At 46.1% G+C, this 25077-nt stretch overlaps 1 protein-coding gene across 1 annotated transcript in view; it reads right to left on the minus strand.

Annotated features, from left to right (window-relative positions):
* col7a1 (collagen, type VII, alpha 1) overlaps nucleotides 1-25077 on the minus strand; it is a 242415-nt gene that overhangs the window by 120917 nt on the left and 96421 nt on the right. Inside the window, exons 47-55 of the mRNA XM_041191107.1 lie at nucleotides 24064-24108; nucleotides 23214-23249; nucleotides 20794-20829; nucleotides 19310-19414; nucleotides 17078-17146; nucleotides 12775-12810; nucleotides 9866-9901; nucleotides 9169-9216; nucleotides 8410-8445 (exon numbers count right to left, since the gene is read on the minus strand). Coding sequence (XP_041047041.1) covers nucleotides 8410-8445; nucleotides 9169-9216; nucleotides 9866-9901; nucleotides 12775-12810; nucleotides 17078-17146; nucleotides 19310-19414; nucleotides 20794-20829; nucleotides 23214-23249; nucleotides 24064-24108 — 447 coding nt within the window. The remainder of the gene's footprint in view (nucleotides 1-8409; nucleotides 8446-9168; nucleotides 9217-9865; nucleotides 9902-12774; nucleotides 12811-17077; nucleotides 17147-19309; nucleotides 19415-20793; nucleotides 20830-23213; nucleotides 23250-24063; nucleotides 24109-25077) is intronic.

Below are 25077 nucleotides of genomic sequence, written 5' to 3' on the forward strand. Positions count from 1 at the left end.
CAAGTGTATTTTCCAAGCTCTCACATGTGCTATATATTAAAATCGAGAATTCCTAATATCAGGCATCATCTCCGAGAAAACTCTTTATAAATAAAATCTATTTGCAGGGCCAGTTGCACAAGCAGGTGGCACGGAGATAAGATGGTAACAGTTCTACTAAAAAGGAATCCCAAATATTCACAGAGTTCGGTTGACCATGAATCAGAATTGAACACGATAGTTATGTAAAATATTACTTCATCCAACATATTCCTCGTGGGGACATGGAACAGATTCCAGAGGAAGCAGCTGATTTGGAAGTCAAATTGCATCTTACAAGAAGGAGCTGGATTGATAACTGTGGAGAAAGGGGGATTTGAGGATTAGAGAATTACCCGCAGGTGGGGCAGATTTCCCCCAAAATGAAACTAAGCACGGTGGTGGGTGGTTTCAGCAGTGCCCTGCCCGCCGACCATAATGGCGGCAACTCGCGCCCGATTCTACGCTTGGAGCCTCATTAATTATGTAGCGGTACGTCTCGCCGCCACCCCCCCTCCCCCCCCATTCGTCCGCCCGCCATCAGCTGGCAGGTTCGAAGGGTCCGGGCACCATATTTAAACCCCGGTCCAGCTCACAATCTCAATCTCTCCAGCCCACCGGAGATGTCTGCAACCCATAAGAGAAAGGCCGAGAGCCCTCAGGGCGAAGTCTGCACCTCGCTTCACCCACCAGGCCCTCCAGGTCTTGGTCAGTCCTGTGCAGGGGCAACGGCACGTGCTCTACCCCATGGATGGCTGCAGGAAGTACAGCAGCCTCACCCCTCAGGCCTGGGACACGGTAGTGGAGCAGGTCAGAGTGGCTGACACCCGCACCCGAAGTGCCACCCAGTGCAGGAAGAGGATGAATGATCTCATCTGCTCAACCAGGGTAAGTCATCCTTCAACAACCTTCCAATATCAAACTCTCATCAGGGCATCATGCACTCAAACGCCTACTCTCTTCAGGAATTTCACGCAACCATTAGCAGGGGACACATATCAAATCTCGTTCTCTCACCGAGACTTTCACATCCCGTCGTTCACGTTGCTCACGCTCCATCCTCTGGGCTCTTCTGGGGAGGGGTCACCACACACACAGGGGACATGCATCTCACCCAGCCTCTGCTCCAACCCTTCTCATCACATACCTTTCCTTCCTCTTCACACAGGCCAAACTGGCGCACGATAGGCACGAGAGGGCGCAGACTGGGCGAGGGATGTCTGACAGTGAATTCGAGGAGGCTGCAGCCGAGCTGGCTGGGGAGGACAGGGATCGTTCCTGTGGGAAAGGGGAGATTGGGCTCTCCAAGCTAGTACGGATCACAGCTTCATCGCCTCATCAAGTCCTGACAATCACAGTGAGTCACGTGCAGTCTAATCTAGCTCATGCTCATTAACTGGAGCCCTCTCCTATTTTTTAGACACAAGCATATCGAGGATCCCCAAGCTATTCCAGTACCAGTGCGAGTCCCCAGACCCCATGTGAGGACGAAGATCTGGAAGAACCGTCACGATGTTCATGTGCACCCTCCACCAGCTCAGAGACACACACGTCAATGGGGCAGAGCTGTTGATTAGGCTCAGGCTCACTTTCTGGGGAACACCTCACTGACACGTCCCCGCTGCAGTCGGAGGTAGGGGCAGCCCAGGTCTCTGGCATTCGGAGGGCTGCTGGAGACCAGCCACCTGTTCGGTCCAAGTCGGATGATGAGCCTCTGGAAGCAGCTCCAAATCTATGCTGGAGACGCAATGACAGGCGGCAGAACATCAGGCAGAGATTCGGCAGTCGCTCAACAGGCTAGAGCGAACGATGGAGGGGTCCGTCCGCGCTCTGTCTGATGTCGTGGCTCCGACATGTGAGCGCCTCGAGGTCACCATGGGAAGGCTGGTGACCGCCATGGAGACCTTGGTCCAGCGGGTCTTGCCAGATTTGTGCTCGGCCCTGCGTTCCATGGCCACCAACCCTGGTGGGCACCATCAAGATGTAGGCAACATGGGGACGAGGCACTTTGACCTCCCTGCAGGAGTCAGGATGGGGCCCCACAGGCACCCACAGGGAGGATGAGCATCAGCCGGATATCCCGGGGCCTCCCCTCAGGTCACTCCAAGGGTGTGCAGCCACTCACAGCCCCCATCTGCCTGTGACCCCATCCGCTCCAGCTTCTCAGGCCGCCGAGGGTGCTCCTGCCCCTGAGCAGGTGGCCCATGTCAGGCCAGGGCCCTCCAGGCCACAGGCCACCGGAGAACGTCCGCCAAGGTCATCACAGACATCAAGACGTAGCGGTCAGCTGGCTGCCTCCACCTCTGCTGCAGATGTTGGGGCTGCACCCAGGAGTAGCGCTAGAGTTAGGAACGTTAAAAAAAAAATTGATGTCACTTTTGGGTCACGGGTGTGCTAGACATGTAACTAAATTGTACTTTTGTTAATACATTTGATGGTTATGTGAACATTCCTGTCAACTGAAGGCATTGTGATTTTGTAGTTTGCAGAGCTCTTATTTTGAGTCCCACTGTGAGATTCACAGTCCTGTCATGTCAACCTCAGTTGGATCTGCACCCCTTGTGCGATGTCAGGGGGATGTGCTTAAAACTTTATTGGAAGTGTGTGATGTAAGCGTTTCTTACCCTTCTTCCTCAAGGAACATCATTGAGTGAGGGCAGCTCATCAGCATTGATAAACTAGCAGCATTTGTGTCTCCTCAGTGGTAGTGGCAGGAGAAAAGAAATGCACAGGAGGAGGATGTCCCTGGGCATGTCCACATCTTGGTCGCAGCAGTGTTTGCATCATTAGATAGTGGTAAAGGCTTCAACAAGTCTTCTCTTGCATCGATCTTGTTCCTGAGTGGACTCTCAGTTCCCAGAGCGAGCTCACTCACAGGGTCCCACTGACCCAAGCAAAGATTATAGCCTGGCGAATTGTGAGGTAAATGTGAATGTGGGACTCGTTCTCTCTGCAAGTGGGTGGACATCCCCTGACTTGAAAGAAGATGGCATTGAGGGCTAGGAAAGATGTGGCCATATTCCCTCAATTGACTTTACTCTTCCTGGAACCTGTCAGCAATTACCGTATCACAGGCAGGTCTCCCATGTCTTCCATCCTCCATGACGTGATCGCACTCATACTCTGGATCTGTGAGCTCTCATCCTCCTCCAGGGCATCGTCTGTTGGGGAGGGGGGTGGGGGGGTCACCTCTTTGCGTAGCCAGATTGTGAAGGGCGCAACACACTGCGATGATATGGGAGTGTATTGTAGTGAGCCACCTGAGCGGTCTGCGCATCTGGAACACATCTTCAGAAGCCCTATGGTCTGCTCTATAAGGGAGCACGTGGACCTGTGAGCAGCGTTGTACCTCTCTTCGGAATGACTCTGAGGGCAACGCACCGGTGTCATCAGTCAGTGCGTAAGTGGGTATCCCTCATCCTCAAGCAGCCAAGCTGCAGATGTAGCAGCCCCTCGAAAATCTCAGTGGCTTAAGATGTAGGACTCGTAGACTCATGGGCTCATGGTCGTCTACAGCACAGAAGGAGACCATTCGGCCCATCGTGTCTGTACCAGTCAGCAAAGATCTGACTACAGCAATCCCATTTTCCAGAGCTTGGCCCATAACCCTAGAGGCTATGGCAAAAGTTACCAGAGTTTCTGACTCAACCATCCTTTCAGGCAGTGAGTTCCAGACACCCACCACCCTCTGGGTGAAAAAGATTCTCCTCAACTCCCCTCTTAGCCTTCTACCTCTTACCTTAAATCTATGTCCCCTCTACTAATGGAAAAAGTGTCTTCCTATCCACCCTATCTATGTCCCTCATAATCTTATACATCTCTATCAGGTCCCCTCCCTCAACCTTCGTTGAGTCTTGGCAACTCCCAGGGTACCGTGCACAAACGTGCAGCACGTACTTCTGGTGACCACACACCAATTGTACATTGACGGAATGATAGCCCTTGCAGTTTATAAAGATTAGGGCCTGTTGCCGTGGAGCCCGTATATTCACATGGGTGCAGCTGATTGTACCCTGCACTCTAGAGAAGCCTGAGGTGGCAGCGAAGCCGGTGAATCTCGCAGTCTGGCTATATCTGTCCAGAGCAAACCTGACATAATGATGGGTCTTCCTGTAAAGGGCCATCTGTGACCCCCTTTATGCATCGATATGTTGCGGACTGAGAGATGCCGCACAGGTCACCTGTTGATCCTTGGAAAGACCCAGAGGCCAAGAAATTGAGTACAGCGGTCACCTTCAAAGCCACTGGCAGGGGATACCCTCCAATTTCACGTGGCATCAGGTCTTCACGAAGGATGTGGCATATGTGATGTACCAGAGTGCAGGACAAGTGCAGATATGCAAGGCATTGCCTCTCGCTCATTTGTAAATAGGAGACTCTTGGACGAGAAACCCTAGGTCTGGCGATTCACTCCTTTGTCTGGGTCTCTCCTCCTGACCCTCCTGTTCATGCTGTGGCTCCACTTGACCATGTCCCTCCTGCTGGAGCTGCATGCGGAGTCACCTCTCCCTCCTTCGCCTCCTCCATTGCATTAGGACCCTGAAAAAGGCAGCTTTAAGCCCTGGATCCATATGCACTTTTGCCTTCTCACCGAAAGGAAACATTGAAGACATTAATGATTCAAGGGGAAAGAAAGCAAAGCTCAGAAGATGATACGTTTGGAGACTTTAAGGGTCCATATTTTTTCCTGCCCTACTTGCATGGCAGCTGATACCGCCTTGTCCCTAAGACACTGGCACACACATCAAGGTGACCAAGCTGGCATCGCAGATATGTAACATCTTAAGCCCTGCGTGGGCTGGTAAAGTTTAAGTGAGATGATTGACCCAACCTAGCTCTGTGCTCCAATCTCTGATGTGGCAAATTAATGACCAATCAGTTGCTCATGGTCAATGAGTGGATGCCCTTTGGCCCATTAGGATTGTCACATCTGGTAAACATGTGACAGGCCTTAATCAATGGAATGCAATATATGATCCAGCTGTGTCTCCTTCACTCTTGCCTTCAATCCCAAATTCCACATTCCTATGTGTTACTCTTAAGAAGCAGCAACTGTGATGTGAAGCCACTAAGTTCTGAGTAGCCCTTTAACAGCGCTAATGAAGCTATTGGCTTTAAGTGACTTTCATCGCAAGGAGGTCTTCCCCCTTTCTCTCCAGACACCTTGATCGCTCCGGCGGCAACAAGAGGTTAGAGGGCCACCCCAGGAAAGCTCCCGTCGTGTTTGCCCTTCCCCCGACTGCCATTCCACAGCCCTCCCTCCCTCGTTGCCCCCCTCGGTTTGTCAGCCTGGCCCCTCGCCTCATGGCCCTCCCCCCCAACTCGGTTGAAGTGCTAGTCTCTGAAAGTGGAGGTCTGTGTGAGCACCACAGCACAGTGGTGTTCCTCGGGACAATGAAAGCAAAGAGAAGGAGCAGCCCAATCCTGCAGCCCCGGCAGAGTGGCGTTTAGCGCAACAAGACTGGCGCAGGGCTGTGGCAGGTATGTTCCACTCACCCCAAAGTTACCAGCGAACTGAGGTCTGACTTGTGCACGCCCACCCCTCTTCAAACCGGTTTGACGCCGAAGTAATTTCCCGCTGGTGTGACAGAACTTTGGAAGATGCCGGCGAGCAGCTGTTTGAATGAGCGTTCATAACACGCTAATGAATGCCAATGCCGTTTGCGCCACCAATCGGCAGGGTAACCGACCCGCCATGAAAACACCATCGGGTGAATTGCGACCTGCTTGTATGACAGCGGGTTTCCGATTTTTTTGCCTGGCACCGGATTCTCCGCTTCCACTCTCTACGAAACCTGCCGTGGGCAATGATGGGAGAACTCCGCCCATGGAGTTATTTCCAGGGGACCAACAGCAACAAATTTAAATGTTCCTTAACGGTAACGGACCAGCAGATGTAAGGGGAGGTATTATTGAACAATAATAAAACAGCCTTCATTTTCTACAGACTTCCTAACATTATTTTAATGCACCTGATAAATTATTGTAAGCGTACTTCTCCCCATTTTAACGTGCGTGTGCCAGTCCTTCAACAATAACTCCCACATGACTCAAGCCCGAGTGGTTTTTCCACCAGCAAGCTTTAATCAATATTGACTCTCTACAGGGTTTATACTACAGGTTACATTAAATGAGAAACATGTAACACAACTTGGTTCCTAGGCTCAGGTTCTTGCTTCTGTTCTGGACTTCGACTGTTCCGAGAGCCCTAAATTTGGAGCTGTGGGGCTGGAGGGGGTTGGCAATGTTCTGTCCGCAAACTATTCGGCTACCGTGGGTTGCACGTGTGCAGTCATTAATCCACCCCTCTCTGCCTCGCCATGCTGACTCTGCATTAACTGACTTCAGAGGTGCCACGTGCTGTGGCTACTTCAGTTTTAATCTTGGTCGGGTAATGGTTTGCCCCTCTTAGGAACGCAGAGATTTCTGTATCTGAGCACCAACTCACTCATGCCTGTGCAGGGCAGGCCGAGCAGTTCCCAGTGTCATTGGGTGTTTGGGTATCTGGATCTCTAAGCAGCCACCTCCCTTATCTTGGTAACAGGCCATCTCTTAGCTTTGGGTGTTGTAATACAAAAAACCTGAGTGTTTTCTGTTCTAGCTTAGCGTGGTTTAAACTGTGTTCACAAAATATTCCAACGTTATCCACAACACAGACAAGTTGAGTAATCTGCCCAGTTTCTTCCTGTCACCCTCACTTCCAGTCATGCTGCCTAGTATATCTTTTGACCAAGCCACGTCAAGGGAGACTTTTGGCAGGATCCTCCCCAAGTTTACCACTGGTTTAAAGGGAAGTTCAGATTGCCCTGGAGTGCTAGCCAATCAGCAACAAACTTACATATTCCTTAAAAGTAATGGATCAGCAGATGAAAGGGGAGGTACGATTGGACAATCCGAGATGGATTCTTAATGAAGCTGGTTCAATGGGACAAATGACCTTCTCTTTCTGCTGACTTCTTTACACTATTTTAAAGTAGCTGATAAATTATTGTTAAGCGTGCTTCTTCCCACTGCAACATGTATGTGCCAGTCCTTCAACAATAACTTCCACGTGACTCAAGCCCGAGTGGTTTTCAGTAAGCTACTGGACCTGTAGATATTAATCGTCGCTAAGAGCAGAGATTCTCAAGCTGGGGTCTATGGGCACCTGGGGATCTGTACAGGCTTTCCAAAGGGTCCACCAAATAATGTGAAAGCAATAATGAGGTGGGCTAGGAACCAGGAATGCAGTGTGGGAAATATCACGCATGGTATAGGCAGTGAGAAACAAACACACCCATCTCACAGATAACTATAAGCAAATACTGGCTTTATTAAACAGTCTTTACATGCACCACTTGGGGAGCTGGTGGCATAGTGGTAATGTCACTGGACTAATAATTCAGAGGCCCAGGCTAATGGGTACATGGGTTCAAATCCCCCATGGCAGCTGATGGAATTTTAAATTCAATTGACAAAATCTGGAATTGAAGCTAATCTGAAATTTGGAATTGAAGCTAGCTGACCTTGACGTCTATCATCAATTGTCATAAAAACCCATCTGGCTCGCCAATTCCCTCTAGGGAAAGAAATCTGCCATCCTTACCTGGTCTGGCCTACATGTGACTCCAGACCTACAGCAATGTGGTTGACTCTTAACTGCCTTATGAAAGGGCCTAGCAAGCCACTCTGTCCAAGGGCAATCAGGGATGGGGAACAAAGACTGTCTTTACCAGTGATGCCCACATCCCATGAAGGAATAAAAAGGAATTATGAACATTAGATGGTGTCATAATTTAGATGTTCATGGACCACCACCTTCTCAAGGGCAATTAGGGATGGGCAATAATTGCTGGTTTAGCATGATTGTCTGTGAGATGTCCTTCAAACAAAAAATGTTTAAGACCCATTAGTTTAGAAATCCTGGTGGGAACGCCAACAGATTTCCTCCCATGGAGTGTCTCTAAAGAAGGACCTATTGGGCTCTGTCTTGACAATCAGTCATAGCTGCTAGATGTACTGAAAATAACCATTAACCACCTCCCCCCACTACCACCACCCTTAGCTGGTACACAAAAAAACATTTTCCTTCATCAGCATTTAAAATATAAGCTACTCAGAGCAGTGTAACCCCATGATAATTTATGACCATTGATCTGAAAGAGGGTGAAGCACTTAACAAGAGAAGAATAAATAATTGCCAAAAAAGTTATGGAATAAAATGCAATGAAAAGAGGAAAGCCTTGAGGGAAGAGGGTGGAAAACTAGAAGAATGTAGCAATGGAAGAAGAGAAAATCACTGAAGCAAGATATGAGGAAAAGGGTGAAGTTGGCGCAATTGAAGAGGGAAGCAAGTGATGGGCGAAGGAATCTCTCCTCATTAAACCGTAAGGTTAATTTGTCGCAGCTTACCCTAAGACCAAATTTTGATAGGGCATCTTCCACATTCTGCAAAAAGAAGTGAAATGAGTTAATGCAGCTTAAAGCAGGCAATTTGACAAAGGGATGATAACGGCTAAATTGTGGGAATATTTGAGAATGGTGACTACAGGGAGAGGGTGCAGGAGAAGAGAGACAGGATGTAGAATCCTTACTAACTGATTCTAATAATCCTGTGTGGGTCACCGCCCTTGGCTTATGCATTTTTACAAAATAAAATTACCTCAGACAGCACAACACATAAGCCACTCAGCACTTGAGGGAATATAATCTTGGGTATTTTCTTTGAGAACCTGTGTCCATCTGCCATTGGGATTCTGTGAAAGATCCCACGGATGAACATTGACGGGAAAATGATAAGGAGCTTTCAGCACAGGCCAACAGGGCTGCGCTGGTGGAAATGCTCCAAGTGAGCCTCCTCCAATCCAACGTCACCGAAGGTGTGCCACCTTGGAGCCAATTCATCCCCAAAATCCTTCCAACACATGCCAATGGCAGGTGGTAAGAGCTGCAGAGATTCTTGGTCAGCCTTGTGATGGAAACAATGTTGGAGCCTCTACCATCACTATCTAAGTTTCAGGCTACACGCAGATAAAAAGTGCATGTTGGCATAGCAACTCAGCCTCCCTGACTGAACTGTAACACACCACCAATGTGGTTGGTTAGTGGGTTTCCCATCTTTTGCCTATCTCACTAAGATTGAAAATAACTCAAAAAGAATTTTGTACTTACAGCAGATGTCCCTGGTGTTCCAGGCTGCCCATCCAAACCATTTTCACCCTGTTACAAATCAAAGAATGCAGACGTTCTTGATAATGTCTTACCATTAAGATCAAAAAAGATCACATAACTGCGTTCTGACCTTCAAAAGATTTTCAATACCAGGACTTGAGATGTATTCACTGTTGAAATGTAGGAAACTCTGCAGCCAAATTGTGGACAGCAAGCTCCCCCGAACAGCAATGAGATAATGATCTATCCTTCTTTCATTCTATTTTTCAAAAGTAGATTTCTATTTTTAATCTATTTTTTTTTTTGAGGGATAAATATTGGCCAGGACATCAGGTACAACTGTCCTGCTCCTTATTCAAACAGCCGCCATGGGATGTTTCAAGGGATGAGAGGGCAGATAGGGCCTTGGTTTAACATCTCATGCAAAAGATGGTACTTATGTTAGTACAGCACTCCCTCAGTACTGCAGTGCAGTGTAAACCTGGATTATACACTCAAATCACTGGAGTAGAACTTGGCTCAAAGCTGAGAGTGTTGCACAGCTGTACACCAATCCTTAAAGCTGCTGAAATTATAATGAGTCCACATCTGAAATTTCAACCCATCTTCTCACCCGACAGATGCTGATGGACCCAATCTGTATTTCCAGCATTTAACGTATACACGCGCACACCATTAGAGAGCTTTCAATACTTACTTTCTGACCTTTAGCACCTACGTCTCCTTTCTCTCCCTGCAAATACAAGACACGTACTTGAGTGAGGCAATCAAGTGAATGTTACACACGGGATGAGTGTGGCTCGAGGTGGCCCTTTGACCTCATCCTTGACAATACCTACCCTGCCCAATAAACCAAGCTTCTGCTTATCACATAGGCCATCACCATTTCTCCCAGGATGTCCCAAAGGACTTCATACCCAAAAAGCTAACGTTCAGTCACTGCGCTTCTGTAGGCAAACTCAGGAACCATTTCACACCCAACATTGAGACAAGTGGCTGGTTCATGGGATTTTGTTTGATGGTCTGAGCTGACGGATAAATATTGGCCAGGACGCAAATAATGCCCTGGAGTCATACACGCCCATCAGAACCATCATATTGCATGGAATGTTCCTCAGGTTGTCCTACTGCAGTAAATTATTGGCCTCAATTATGTGCTGAGGTCCCGGACTGGGGCTTAAACCCCAACCTTCTGATACAGCGGCAAGGGTGTTACAAACCAAGCTATGACTGGCAATGAAGTCCCAACTAAGCTCAATATCCTCACCTTGGGCATGCTCTTCACTTGAACAGGACACGTGCTGAGTGCAAAGAGGTTTGATTCTCTTCAAATAGTGAACAACTCATGTATCATGAGAATCAGTCGCCCATAGCACTCACTTGGAAAGTTAACCGAGAACTTTAAGATTCATCCACTACAGATTGTGCTACATCCTTCTTGTGCTCACATAAACTGAAGGATATCATTGTTGGAGAACAGATGCCTTTGCATTTCAGAATTCCAGTATCAGAGTTGAATATTGCTGCGACAATTGAAGCTACCAAAACAGATCTATAGATTTAGCTTGGGGTCAGGGTACCAAGGGGTCAAGGTGTGAAAATGTGAGGTCCAAATCAGCCACAATTTAATTGAATGGCAGAGCAGGCTTGAGGGGCTGAATGGCCTCCTCCTGTTGCGATGCCCTGGTTAGATATATCACACTTAGATATAAAGAAAAGCTCTCTCTATTCTTCCCCAGTCTCAGAATCTCACATTGCTGCACCAGTGTGTCATCTTTCACCATCTCCAATACCAGCCGCCCTGTGGCCCTGAGGGGTGGTTTTGGAGGTATCTGACCACTTGGAACTGCCCAAACTTATTTTGCATAGGTTCATTGCAGCCACCAAAGTAAATTTTCAATCAAATGAGTCAATTGTTTATTGTCACCATGTCCCTAGTGGGGCTGTTGGCAATGTCTTGTTTCTTCTGTGGCTTTCCACATCTTAATCTTATCCACCCATCTGATTTTTAAAAAAATTCATTCATGGGATGTGGGATTCGCTGGCTAGGCCAACATCCCTAAATTCCCTTGAGGTGGTGGTGATGAGCTGCCTTCTTGAATCACTGCAGTCCGTGTGGTGTAGATACACCCACAGTGCTGTTAGGGAGGGAGTTCCAGGATTTTGACCCAGCGACAGTGAAGGAACGGCGATATATTTCCAAGTCAGGATGGTGAGTGACTTGGAGGGGAACTTCCAGTTGGTAGTGTTCCCATGTATCTGCTACCCTTGTCTTTCTATGTGGCAGAGGTCGTGACTTTGGAAGGTGCTGTCAAAGGAGCCTTGGTGAGTTCTTGCAGTGCATCTTGTAGACGGCACATCCTGCTGCCAATGTGTGTCAGTGATGGAGGGTCTGATTTGCTCTTGTAGCCACAGTATTTATATGGCTAGTCCAGTTAAGTTTCTGGTCAATGATAACCCCAGGGTGTTGATAATGGGGGATTCAGCGATGGTAATTCCACTGAATGTCAAGGGGTAATGGTTAGTTTCTCTCTTGTTGGAGATGGTCATTGCCTGACACTTATGTGGTGCAAATGTTACTTGCCGCTTGTCAGCCCAAGACTGCATATTGTCCAGGATTTGCTGCATTTGGACATGGATTGTTTCAGTATCTGAGGAGGTGCTGGTCATCATCAGTGAACATCCCCACTTCTGATCTTATGATGGAAGGAAGGTCATTGATGAAGCAGCTGAAGATGGTTGGGCCGAGGACACTACCCTGAGGAACTCCTGCAGTGATGTCCTGGAGCTGAGATGATTGACCCCCAGCAACCACAACCATCTTCCTTTGTTCTAGGTATGACATTTCTTCTTCCTCTTCAATTTTTGACCTCAATTTCTCCTTCAATTGTTGCAAGGCCAATGCTGTTGGGTTTTCATTTCTAATGTCTGTACTTGGTTATTTTTCTCTCTCTAACTGTACTTAACAACCCTTTTGATTCCTGAACTTCTCCTCTTGATCCAACCCACTCATTTGTCTTTCTGGCCATCCAGCTGATTCTGAGCCTCCTCCACCATACCCACATTTCAAAAGCTGCTCTCCTCCTCTCACCCTCTTACTCAGAGTCCAACTCCCGCATCCATAGCGTGAAACATTCCACACTGGTGACTGATAGCGAATGGTATATTTCATCAACTACTCATTTTGGTTTTTTGGTAAGTCGCACACTCTCTCCTGATGACCTACAGAGTAGATGCACAAAAAGGCTTGGGCACATGTTACCTGCCCACCACGTTGGTGGGAAGAATTGAAGTTGATGGAGAGAGAGCTACGCATTGTACACAGAGAGATACAACAAATCAAAATGGAGAAAGATACATTTTCAAAAGCTCTAACTCAGAAATGACTGTTCCTGATTTAAACAGCAAACCATTTACCCTTCTCTTCCAACCTTCCTCTGTTGGCCTACTTAAAGTAATAGGGAATAATACCTTTTATAAAATAACTGACAGAGGAAATGTCAAAAAAAAAAGGTTAAGTATCTGTTTGCTAAGATTGGCAATAGTAATTTCTTAATCGGTATGTCAAATCCAGTCATCCATGAGAAGAGAAGCTAAAGAACTTACACGTGAACCTGAAGCTCCTGGGATACCCGGTATTCCCTGTGGAAAGTAAGCAAAGCCATTAACTTAAGAGGAACTATATTTATGTCTCAACTGCATCCTGAAATTCTCTCATTATGATGGGGACCTGATGAGGTAATAGTCCAACATCACCTGCTTGAGAACGAAACCAAAGGTTTTGGGATCACCAACTGAAAGGTTCACTCAATAATGTTTTACTTGGACAGATCTCAGTTTGACATCTCATCTGAGGCAAGGCACCTGTGACAGCGTAGCACTCTCTCAGTCTTGCCTAAGTGCCAGATTACGCACTCACTCAGATCCTGGTGTGAGGATCAATCTTATGAACTTCTGAGCCCAGGCAGAGATCACAACCTTCAGCTGATGATCACTCTTTTGTAAACAAAAACACAATGCACGGTCTTCCCCAGCTGCTATATCCTATCCAAACCTTCCCATTTATCTGAGAGAAGCCCCTATGGCCCCTTTGCAGCCAATGGGGTATGTTTTGAAGTCCAGTCACAGTTGTAATGTCGGAAATGCGGCAGTCAATTTGCACACAGCAAGCTCCCACAAACAGCAATGGGGTGATGACCTAGATAATCTGATTTTGTGGTGTTGATTGAGAGATAAGTATCAGCCAGAGCACTTGGGATAACTCTGAAACAAAAACAGAAAATGCTGGAAAACTCAGCAGATCTAGCGGCATCTGTGGAGAGAGAAACAGAGAAGAAGGGTCATACGGACTCGAAATGTTAACTCTGTTTCTCTCTCCACAGATGCTGCCAGGGCCTCTGAGTTTTTCCAGCATTTTCTGTTTTTGTTTCAGATTTCCAGCATCTGCAGTATTTTGCTTTTAACTTGGGATAGCTCTGTTCCTCTTCCTCAAAATAGTGCCACTGGATCTTTTGTGACCAACTGAGAGGGCAGATGGGGCCTTAGTTTAATGTCTAACCCAAAAGACAGCACCTTCAACAGAGCAGCACTGGAATATCAACCTCAACTTTTGTGCTTAAATTGGGCTTGAACCCAAAACCTTCTAACTCAGAACCATGCATGCTACCACCCGAGTCTCGGCTGACACAGATTGAAGATTAGCCTTGGGATCTGACTGCTACTCTAACTTATATTGTATTTACCATGAAGACAGTGCTAAGTACCATGAGTTTAGTTCACTTTACTGCTGCAGCTTATTCATGAGCACAGGTTTGCAAGTTAATCGGCAATCATTCCCACAAAAGTTATCAAGTTGCCCGGTTACTATTGCCCTCTCATCATGTTTGACACCTCAAAGCAATGCAAAATACACAGCTATGTGCATACAGAGACACAGCACACTTTTCCACTTAATAATGAATAGACCAGCAGCTGCACAATCACAATTCTAAACATGGACATAGGGAAATAGCTGTACAGGATGGTAAGATGCTAGCTCCTTTGGAGAATGCATGTGCTGAATGGAGATTCCTTTGCACAGTGTAATCTGCACACCGCAGACATCAACTACCAAGAAACCAAAAGTTTACTCCCTGTTAGATCTCAAACTGATCTAGAACAAGATGTTATACTGCAGAGAATTGCACTAATCTGGAAGCATGCTGAAGGTTTACCTCATCACAATCTTGTCTAATGTAAATTATACACCAAGATATTAACTTAAACTATGGGCCCATCAGAACTTGCTCTCAGATTCCAGATGTCACTTAAATTATGAGAAACATTGGGGAGAATTTTCTCCCCATCGGGCAGGCAGGGCGGGAGCGGGTGTGCAGCCGATAGCTGCCCGCAATTGGTTGCGCGCCGCCATTTTAGGTTGGCGGGCCACTTAAGGCCCGACCAGTGTGAAGCACACCCAGTAGCACTCAACGCTACCTGTGTGGGCAGGGGGAGGAGGCAGAGTCGGGGCCTGTGGTCTTTCAGCTCTGTGCCTCAGGGATATTAATTTCATCATGAAAAATGGGATAAAAGAATTTTAAAAATTATTCAGACATGTCCCCTCATGTGATAGTGTCACATGAGCTGGGACATGTTTATGAATTTCAATAAAAAATCCTATTTAAGTTATAAACCCTTCATGAAACCTCATCCCGTCCGTGGATGAGGTTCCATGAAAAATACGAAGGTCGCCTGTGCTCTTCGCCTGCCCAACAACCTTAAGGTTGGACGGGCAGCCCTGACAACTACTTTAATTGGGTTATTAATGGTCCTAACAGGCCTGTTGACAGTTCGGCGAGTGCGCAGCCGACTCCGGTGCATGCCTGCCGAACAGAAGATCAGAATGATGCGCGGTGATGTTGGCACGCCGAGCAGAAGATTCTGGCCATTATGCTAATTCGTTCTTGAACATTGGTTGTGCACGATACTAGTCACTAGTATTGTAAAACAATTTGTAAAACAATCATGATGCCTTGCAGAATACTGCAGATCAATGTGATGCAGCGAAGTATAAAGCTTTGTTCCAGTGCAATGGAATTCTGTACAATGCAGCATCCTTGTTCTAGGTCAATATGATATCATGCAGCATAACTTCCTGCTGTAAACCGATGTCATTCTTCATGGTGAAGCACCTGCTCTAGAATGACGAGATGTATCTTGCGTAACATGCTGCTCTAGGTCATTGACAACATACCAGGGTAGGTAGGGCACGATAGGCAAAATGGGTACAAATCATGCCCAAAATTTCACCTATTTTGAGAAGCATTTTTCTCACCCTTGAGGTCCTGCTCAAACTCTTTTGACTGTCGTGGAACGCAAAATCTGACATGCACTATCACAATCAGTTAAATGTTTTAAAATGTCACTTTAAGAAAAAAAATTGCTTCAGAAGATATTCTTTCATATACTGACGAATGTTCACCAGGTGCAGTTTGATGAATGCAGCTGAAAATGAGTTTATCACAAAAAATAAGCATTTTAAATCAGTGTTAATCTACCACTTATGAATAATCCCAATTTTAAATGACTGAAAATTATTTTTAAAATATTCATACTTTATTAGGCTATGAAGTGAGCATCAAATTTATCAAGAACAGTCTTTTGCATTATAATGCATCACCACAATTTATTTAAAAATTTGACTGCATTATGAATAGAAGGTTGTAAGATTAATCAGCTGTCCTCAGAATGTCCAGACAAAGAAATATCTCAAACGGTTAAAGGGTTGAACAAAGTTGTCTTTTAAGACAGGTTTTGTTATGCTATTAGTTAAATTGGAGAGCACTAAAGGAATTAGATTACTGACAGTTAAAGACTTGGGTACACAGAACTCTGTACTTACATGCTCTACAATCACTGGGTCCTGCATTAAACCAATAATAGATCATTCTGTTGACAACTGTTGAGGTTTTATTCATTATGAAATCCACTCCTTTTCTCAAACACAGTGGATTGGAATGGCTATAAATTTCTCCATGTCTTTTCTTTCAAACAATTCTTCGTAAAAATCCTTCAGAACCTCAGAATTGTTACAGCACAGAAGGGTGGCCATTCGGTCCATTGTGTCTGCACTGGCTCTCCAAATGAACAATTCACCTGGTGCCATTCTCCCACCTTCTCCCCTTAACCCTGCTTCTTCCTTCTTAAATAATAATCCAATTCCCTCGTGAATGCCTCGATTGAACCTGCCCCCAACCACATTCTCAGGCAGCACATTCCAGATCCCAACCACTTGCTGTGTGAAAAAGTTTTTCCTCATGTCTCCATTGCTTCTTTTGCCAATTACCTTAAATCTGTGACCTCTCCTTCTCGATCCTTCCACCAATGGGAACAGGTTTTCCCTATCTACTCTCTTCAGACCCCTAATGAGTTTAAATACCTCTATGAAATCTCCTCTCAACCTTCTCTGACCCATGGGGAACTCCACTACAAACCTTTTTCCAGTCCAAGAAACCTCCATTAATCACTATTCTCTGTTTCCTGTCACTCAGCCAATTTCATGTTGCTCCTGTCTCTTTTATTCCATGAGCTGTAACAAGTCTGTTGTGAGGCACTATATCAAATGCCTTTTGGAAGTCCATGTACACTACATTGTACACCACCAAATTTTGTTTGCTCTGCAAAGTAGAGATGTCATTCTTGGCCAGAGCTAAAACCCTACAGATCCTATGAGCTACAAGGGCAAGCTCCCTCTATTCTGCTCAACAAGGTGCTTAACCACATTTACTTATTATTTTAACTGGGGCCATATTTTGACTCAATATTCTTTCTGATGTTGTTTTGCAATTGGAGCCAGGGTCTCCTAGCTCTCCATGAATTGACACCTGGCTGCCGTTAAATGGTTCAAGTGACCAATATCTTGCCATCTTACCGGAGTTCCTGATGGCCCTTGTGGTCCTGGTTTTGAAGCAAATGTTTCAAGCCCTTTGAAAAATACGACCTGCAAATTTACAATAAATAATTCAAGCCTGTTACCAAAATACCAATAATTATAATCTGCCATTCAGCTTTTTTTTTTCTCTCAAGGTATATCTGTCAGTGACACAATCACCATTCATTCCTTATCCCTAGTTTCCCTTTTACAACTGAGAGGCCTGCTAGGCTACTCCAGAGGTCAGTTGGTATGTTAGTATGGGACTGGAGTCACATATGGCCCAGGCCAGCTGGGCTTCCTTCACTGAAGGGATATCAGTGAACCAGGCAGGCTTGCCTCACAATCCGACAGCTTCATGGTCACTTGTATAGTTGCTTGGTAGCGCAGAACTTGAACGTTGCTGTAAAAAGAGACATGCTGTCAAAAGATTTTCGTCTTGCACTCACCAGGACAGATGATGCAGTGCACCAAAAAAATGGAGCAAAAAATGCAGCAAAAAAATTAATCCCTTTGAAATTTGGTATTCTTGTGCTCCTGTTCTTATGAGAGCAAGGCCAAAAGCTTCAACGGCAATACCCAAGTCACTTTTATAAACTGAACTGAAACTTTCTGAACTCATTATTACCCCAGGCCTCTAGATTACCAGTCCAGTAACACAACCACGACACTACTATGGCCCACCACGCTGTTAATGGAGAACACCAGGGTACATACAGCCTCAGACCAATGAAAGCACAGAGAAGAGTCCTAGCTTGTAGTGGGATCTTTAGGCCATTCCTAATACAGGGAAAACTCTTCAGAAATTTTAAAACTAGGTGATACCGCACAGTTTTGCGGTACAAGCTTGTAGCAAATGGATACGTCAACGGATTGGGTTATCCTGCTCTCGCTGTTGAAAGCTCTTTGGAATAAGGGTAGTAGCGGGCACACAAGAGGAGGAAATGGGCCAGTGTGTCAATGGTTTAAACCTGTGTCCAGCAAGTTCTCCTCTTGACTCAGTAAGTAAGTGTTCAAAGCCATACAGACCAGAGGGCCCCAGGTCTGGGTTCACCCAAAGAAACGTATGGGGACTGATTTGGTCCAAAGGTAGAGGAAGAAAAAAAAAGGACTAAAAAATATTAGAGCAACCACAAAAATAGCTCCCTAATTATGCTGCCTTAGGGATGAAATTGTTTCCTGTTTTGATAAAACAAAAGGAGAGCTTAAACTTTGAGACAAATTCTACCGGACACCCGATCCCAGCCTCACTGGAAGGAGACACAATAACATTAGAAGAGGGATAGGCCATTCAGCCCCTCAAATCTGTTCCGCCATTCAGTTAGATCATGGCTGACCTGTGACCTAACTCCATAGACCCACCTTTACCCATACCCCTTGATTTCGTTGGTGAACAAAAATTTAACAGTCAGATGTAAAATTAACAATTGACCTAGCATCAATTGCCGATTATGGAAGAGAGGTGTGAACTTTGCATGAACAACTAAAGGCCTGGCTCAATATTTTAGACCATGTCCCCCAGTGCAGTGTTTCCCAAATTTTTTTGGTTACATACCCCTGATCAGGTTTACCAACTTTTTGCGTACCCCAACAAGCAGTTTCCTTTTTAACTACCCCTCCAATGACCACATGTTTTGTAAATCACTATAATTACTCAGTACAGGTCTATAACAATTTTTTTTTTACTTAACATTAATGTGCTGGATGAGCTTTAAAGTTGGGAGAAACATATCATATCCCCCTCACTCAGCAGCCCCACTTCGCAACTCCCTCCCCCACCTCACCCCTTCAGCATCCCCCACTTCTCAACCCCCGCAGTCTCTCTCACCACCACTGGTCTGGTGCTCAGGTTTATGCGCCATAGCTCACTTTCTCGCTGCGCAGCCAATCACAGGCTGTTTCTCTCTCCATGCTTGCTGCTAATAGGCTCAACGGCTTCTCGCGGGTGTGCCAATTAGCAGCAGGTATGGGAGAAAAACAACCTGCGACTGGGGGGAAGAGTGAGGGATGGGAAGGTGAGTGGCAACACATTAGCCTGCATTTTGGAATCCCTGAACCACAGGTGAGGGGAAGATTGAAAAGTCCGCCATCACGCAATTAAGAGAAAAGTAGCCCCCCACCCCCCCAGGGACATCTGCCCCAGATATGGAGGAGTTCTCTTACATAACAGTTTAAGAAAGGCCATATACGTGCAACCCCCTTTGCAAGTCACCCATGTGAAATATCACATACCTGCCCAGGGGGTCCTGGAAGTCCAGTCACACCTGGGAGCCCAGGTGCGCCGATAAGTCCCGGCAGCCCAGTGTCTCCACGTTCACCTTTAGCACCATCTCGTCCCTGGGTGGATCGCCACACATAAAATAAATGATGAGACACGTTTATGTCAAAGAGATTGATCTGTGTCCTCTTCAGAAGACTTCACCACCTCTGTCCTACTGAACTTGATGCTTTAGGAGCCAGGAGGACCGAGGTTGAATTCCCAGTCAGGGAATTAGCAGCTCGCAGCCAGGGATAACATAACAAAAAAATTAGGCTCTGCATCCTGGGGAAAAGCTCAACAGGGATTCCCGATTGGTGGCAATCCAGTGAACCGTGCTGGAAAATACACAGGGATAGGGGTCAAATGGCAAACTTTTTGCCTGTAACGCCTTGAGTTTTTGTTTTAATTCATTCATGGGGTGTGGGTGTCACAGGTAAGGCCAGCATTTATTGCCTAGCCCTAACTGACCTTGAGAAGGCGGTGGTAAAAACTGAGTGGCTTGCTAGGCCATTTCAGAGGGCATTTAAGAGTCAACCATATTGCTGTGGTCTACAGTCATATGTAGGCCAGGCCAGATAAGGATGACAATCTCCTTCCCTAAAGGAAATTAGTGAACCAGACGGCTTCACCATCTGGGTGAGATTATTGTTATGAACTTAAAGAGTACATTATATCCTGTCTTCATTGGAACTGCATGTAACATGGCTACATCCAGTCAGTGCCTCATGGCAGAAGTCACATGACTACAGCAAGCCAGGTAGGACCTTTAGTACATGACTGCATTTCAATCCAAACAGTTATGAACTGGAATGCACTGCATGAAAGGGTGAGGTGGAAACAGATAAAATCGAACAGATTAAAAAGGAATTGAATAGGTACTTGAAAGGGAAAAATGTTAAGGGGAAAGAGTGAAACTAATTAGATAGCACTTTCAAAGAGCCAGCACAGATCTTATGGGCTGAATGACCTTCCTCTGTGCTGGATGCTTCTACGGTTCTCAATTGCTAAGCGAAACATAAGATTGTTAATTCAAGGTGGGCCTAGAATGTAGGTGTGGTGCCAATAGACGGAAGTTAGTGATCACATTCATTTGGGACACTTAACCAGGAAAAACCTCTTGTCTCAAGGAGTGATGAAGGATTGGATAATCTATAAGGCAATATAATTGTGGTTATTCAGGAATATAGCTGAACAATGTGGTGGAAGAGTCACTGCAGGTGATAAAAGGTGGCACATCTCATATCGCTTGAGTTCCCACCAATTACTTGACAACTGAGTGGCGTGGAAGAAGTCAAACTCTCTATAAGCATGGCAGCGTCTTCTGGTGCATTCTGTGCCACCCGTGAATTTTACAAGAAAAAATTGGCCTTTTTAGGTGGTTTAAATGAAGCCTGCCCTGAGCAACCCAAGCCGCTGGCTCAGTTTGACGGGAGCCAGTCTCATGACAAGTACGTACGTCTCTCGCAGGGTTTCCTGGGTCACCTTTTTCACCCTAAAAACATTAACAGAGCAGAGATGTTAGTAAGTAAATGGAACCTCAGCATACAGTTAGGAGTGTATTTAATCCTCACTAACCACTATCCAAATTCTTTGGCCTACAATGGCAGTGGGAGCTTAATTACCCACATTCACATTACCAGCCCCCACCCCCACAAGCAGTCGACAAAGCTGCCTTCTCACATTTGAGCTGCCTTTGGACTTAACTTCACTCACACACCCGGATAATTGCTACACTAGTTAAAATGAAAAGTTAGGGACCTTCAACTATCCATCCTTTGCACTTATTCACGAAAGAGTGTACCAATACTGTTGCGAACATACATGTGAACAAGGAGCAGGAGTAGCCATTCAACCCCTCCAGCCATTTAATAAGATCATGGCTGATCTGAATGTAACCTGAAATCTGCATCCTACCGACCCCCTATAACCTTTCACCCCCTTGGTTATCAAAAATCTATCGACCTCTGCCTTAAAAAAATACTCAAAGACTCTGTTTCCACCACCTTTTGAGGAAGAGAGTTCCAAAGACTCACAACTCTCTGAGTGAAAAAGTTTCACCTCATCTCTGTTTTAAATGGGCGACCCCTTATTTTTTGAACAGTGACCCCTAATTGTAGATTCTCCCACAAGGGCAAAAATCCTCTCCACACCCACTCTGTCAAAACCCCTCAGGATTTTATATGTTTCAATCAAGTCACCTCTTACTCTTCTAAACTCCAGCGGATACAAGCCTAATCTGTCCAACGTTTTCTCATAAGACAACTGACCCATTCCAGGGATTCGTCTGGTAAACCTTTTCTGAACCACTTCCAGTGCATTTACATCCTTCCTCTCTTTACTTAATTAAGGAATGTGGGTGTCGCTGGCAAGAGCAGAATTTATTGCCTATTCGCCATTGAGAAGGTGGTGGTGAGCTGCCTTCTTGAACCGCTGCAGTCCGTGTGGTGTAGATGCACCCACAGCGCTGTTAGGGAGTGAGTTCCAGGATTTTGACCCAGCGACAGTGAAGGAACGGTGATATATTTCCAAGTCAGGGTGGTGTGTTGCTTGGAGGGGAACTTGCAGGGGATGGTGTTCCCATGCACCTGCTACCCCTGTCCTTCTAGTTGGTAAAGGTTGGGGGTTGAATGCCACTGCTGAAGGAGCCTTGGTGAGTTGCTGCAGTGCATCAGGAAGGATGTGCTGGCTATGGAGAGGGTCCAGAGGAGGTTCACGAGAATGATCCCAGGAATGAAAGGCTTAACATATGAGGAACGTTTGAGGACTCTGGGTCTATACTCGATAGAGTTTAGAAGGATGAGGGGGGATCTGATTGAAACTTACAGAATACTGAAAGGCCTGGATAGAGTGGATGTGGGGAAGATGTTTCCATTAGTAGGAGAGACTAGGACCCGAAGGCACAGCCTCAGAATAAAGAGAAGACCTTTTAGAACAGAGATGAGGAGAAGCTTCTTTAGCCAGAGAGTGGTGAATCTATGGAATTCATTGCCACAGAAGGCTGTGGAGGCCAGGTCATTGAGTGTATTTAAGACCGAGATAGATAGGTTCTTGATTGGTAAGGGGATCAAAGGTTACGGGGAGAAGGCGGGAGAATGGGGTTGAGAAACTTATCAGCCATGATTGAATGGTGGAGACTCAATGGGCCGAATGGCCTAATTTCTGCTCCTATGTCTTATGGTCTTGTAGATGGTATACACGACTGTCACTCTACTTCGCTAGGCATGCCTAACAGTGAACAACAGCAGTGTGTTTCCTTCTAAGAGACAATATGAAGCAAAATGTTCACAATGATAACCGTGTGGGCAGTGGAGAGAGGGAGAGGGGATTTAAAATGGTGGCTAGCAGTTTCCATAGCCTTCCCCCGACTCCCAATTCCACTCACTGTATGTCCGTAAATATTGAGGTTACCCTTGCAGACAAACAGGCCCTGGTAAGTATTGAAATGTTGGAATCTCGATTCGGACCCCATCACCATTTTAACCTCCGAGAGTCTCCAATCGCACAATATTTGGTGGAAAGCGGGACTGGACCAGAGGAGTAAGCGTGAATTGATATTTTTGGAAGTTTCCTTACCATGCTTCTCCTGGCTCACCAAGGAAACATTGGCGCTCTTTGCCCTGAACTTCCTTTGCTCCCTTGCACCCTCTCCAATGCATCATCTCCCCAGGAGTCATTTCTATAGGTACCCAGCAGGGAGTCTACATCATCCACACTGTCTCCAGGTGGTAGTCAGTGCGGCGAGGTTAAAATAAGGCCTGTGAAATTCTTCGGAAGGGGAGCTAGGGCGACTTTGAGGAGAATAGTGGCAGATGCCCACACCTGCAATTCCCGTCTCGACTCAAAAGAGATGCTTAACCGTGCTTTGTTCCCACTTACTTTCTTTCCATTCTCTCCTGGAATCCCGTCTTCTCCCTGCGGAAAAGCAGAAAGTTTAACTGGCAAAAATAGGAATATGTAAAGAGGGAACTTGGCGTACCTCATGTTGCGGGTTGTTATCGATGTTGCGTCTTCGTTCCCCCTGTAGGGAGCAGCGCTCTTGGAGGGTGCTTTTCGGGTTATCACCAAGATGGCAGCTGTGACTCACGGTCCATGCGTTTGGCTGTACATCGGGAAATCCTCCGCTACACAGGGAGCGCAATATCAGCTTCCATCTGTCCAAAATGGACAGTAAGCACGATGGATGGGGGGTGGGGGGAAATCATGAATTTAATGAGTGCCTCAGGACATCCCAATGCACTTTGCAGCCAGTGAAGTCCCTTTGGCACATGGCCATTATTGCAGTAGAGGGCAATGTGCCTGCCAAGTCCGACTGGTGTACAACAAGCTCCCACACACAACAACGCGACAATGATTAAATCATCTGTTTTAGGGAAATCGGTTGAGAGATAAATATCGGCTGCACGTCACAGGGAAGAACTCCCTTGCTCTTCTTTGACTTAGTGCTACAGAATCTTCTATGTCCACCTGAGGGGGCAGGTGGAACCTTGGATCCAAGTCTCACCCAAAACATGACACCTCAGACAGTGTAGCACTCCCTCAGTACTGCACTGGGAGTGTCTCGGCCTAAACTATAGGTTTAAATCACTGTCCTGTGACCATTATATGATTCTGTGAATTGTCAGGTCCTGGATCCCAGTGCAGGCACAGAATTCACCTGCTTTGCACTCTCAGATTCCAGTGTCAGCAAGTTACCATGGCAAAAGTAGCATAGTTCAGCTGTACTCACGTTCTTTCCAGGATGTCCTGGTTTCCCATCATCCCCTGGTTTTCCCTGAGGTGGACAGGAAAAAATATTGGTACAATTACAATAAAAATACCTTTGAATATTGTTGAGAAGAGAGACATGTTGCCGAAACTTTTCGTCTTGCACTCACCAGGACAAACACAAGAATGCCAAATTTCAAACAATCACAACAATTAATGCTACAGGAGAAAAGGGTGCTGAATGGTTGGCAAGTTGTCTCTGATTGGCCTACATATTGCCATGGAGAAAGCAATGGGGAACTATAGACGTCCTGAGCCCTACACCACCCCCGCTCACCACCCGCCCTGCACCCTCCCCCCAAACCCAGCCCCACACCAGTTAATTAAAAAAAAAGGTGCAATGCTTGGAATATGCTCCTTTTATTTGAAGAGAATGGGTTCCTGCATATGAATGTATGCTTCTAGCAAGCATAAATGAGCCATGTTACAAGCCCAGCTGATTATCTTAAATTGGTTGTTAGTGTAGCTATTAGCGCACTCAGGATTGATCAGCAAGTGCTGCCCAATTGCAGGATCACGTAGTTGTTTTGTTTTAGGTTTCTTAAGCATGGGCTAGTGAAAACACATTTGCCTATTTTATTTTCTCCTTGTCTTTCCTAAAAAAGGGCTGATACTGGCAGTGATACAGACTCCTGGACACCATTCACCCTCCCCGGCCTCACCTAAATGCTTGAGTCTAGACAGGAAATGTTGCAGAGACGGTCAAGTCTCATACTGTGCTCAGGTTATGGCTCAGTAAACAGGAGTGGGAACCCTCTCCTCCCTGGTAGCATTTAACCACTAACAATTGTTACCCGGTTGCGTTAGGGATCCAAACAATGAGGCTAATCAAACTTAAGCCCTGGCTGGACCCCATGTCAGATCTCCCCCACCCGATGTTCAATAGGTTTCTCAAAGCAATCTTCATCACTGGTGCATGGACATCTCCAAACCAATGTGGACCGTTGCAACTCATCTCAAACCATCCATTAGCTCT

Source organism: Carcharodon carcharias, chromosome 7 (assembly GCF_017639515.1).
Source record: "Carcharodon carcharias isolate sCarCar2 chromosome 7, sCarCar2.pri, whole genome shotgun sequence".
Lineage (NCBI taxonomy): Eukaryota > Metazoa > Chordata > Chondrichthyes > Lamniformes > Lamnidae > Carcharodon > Carcharodon carcharias.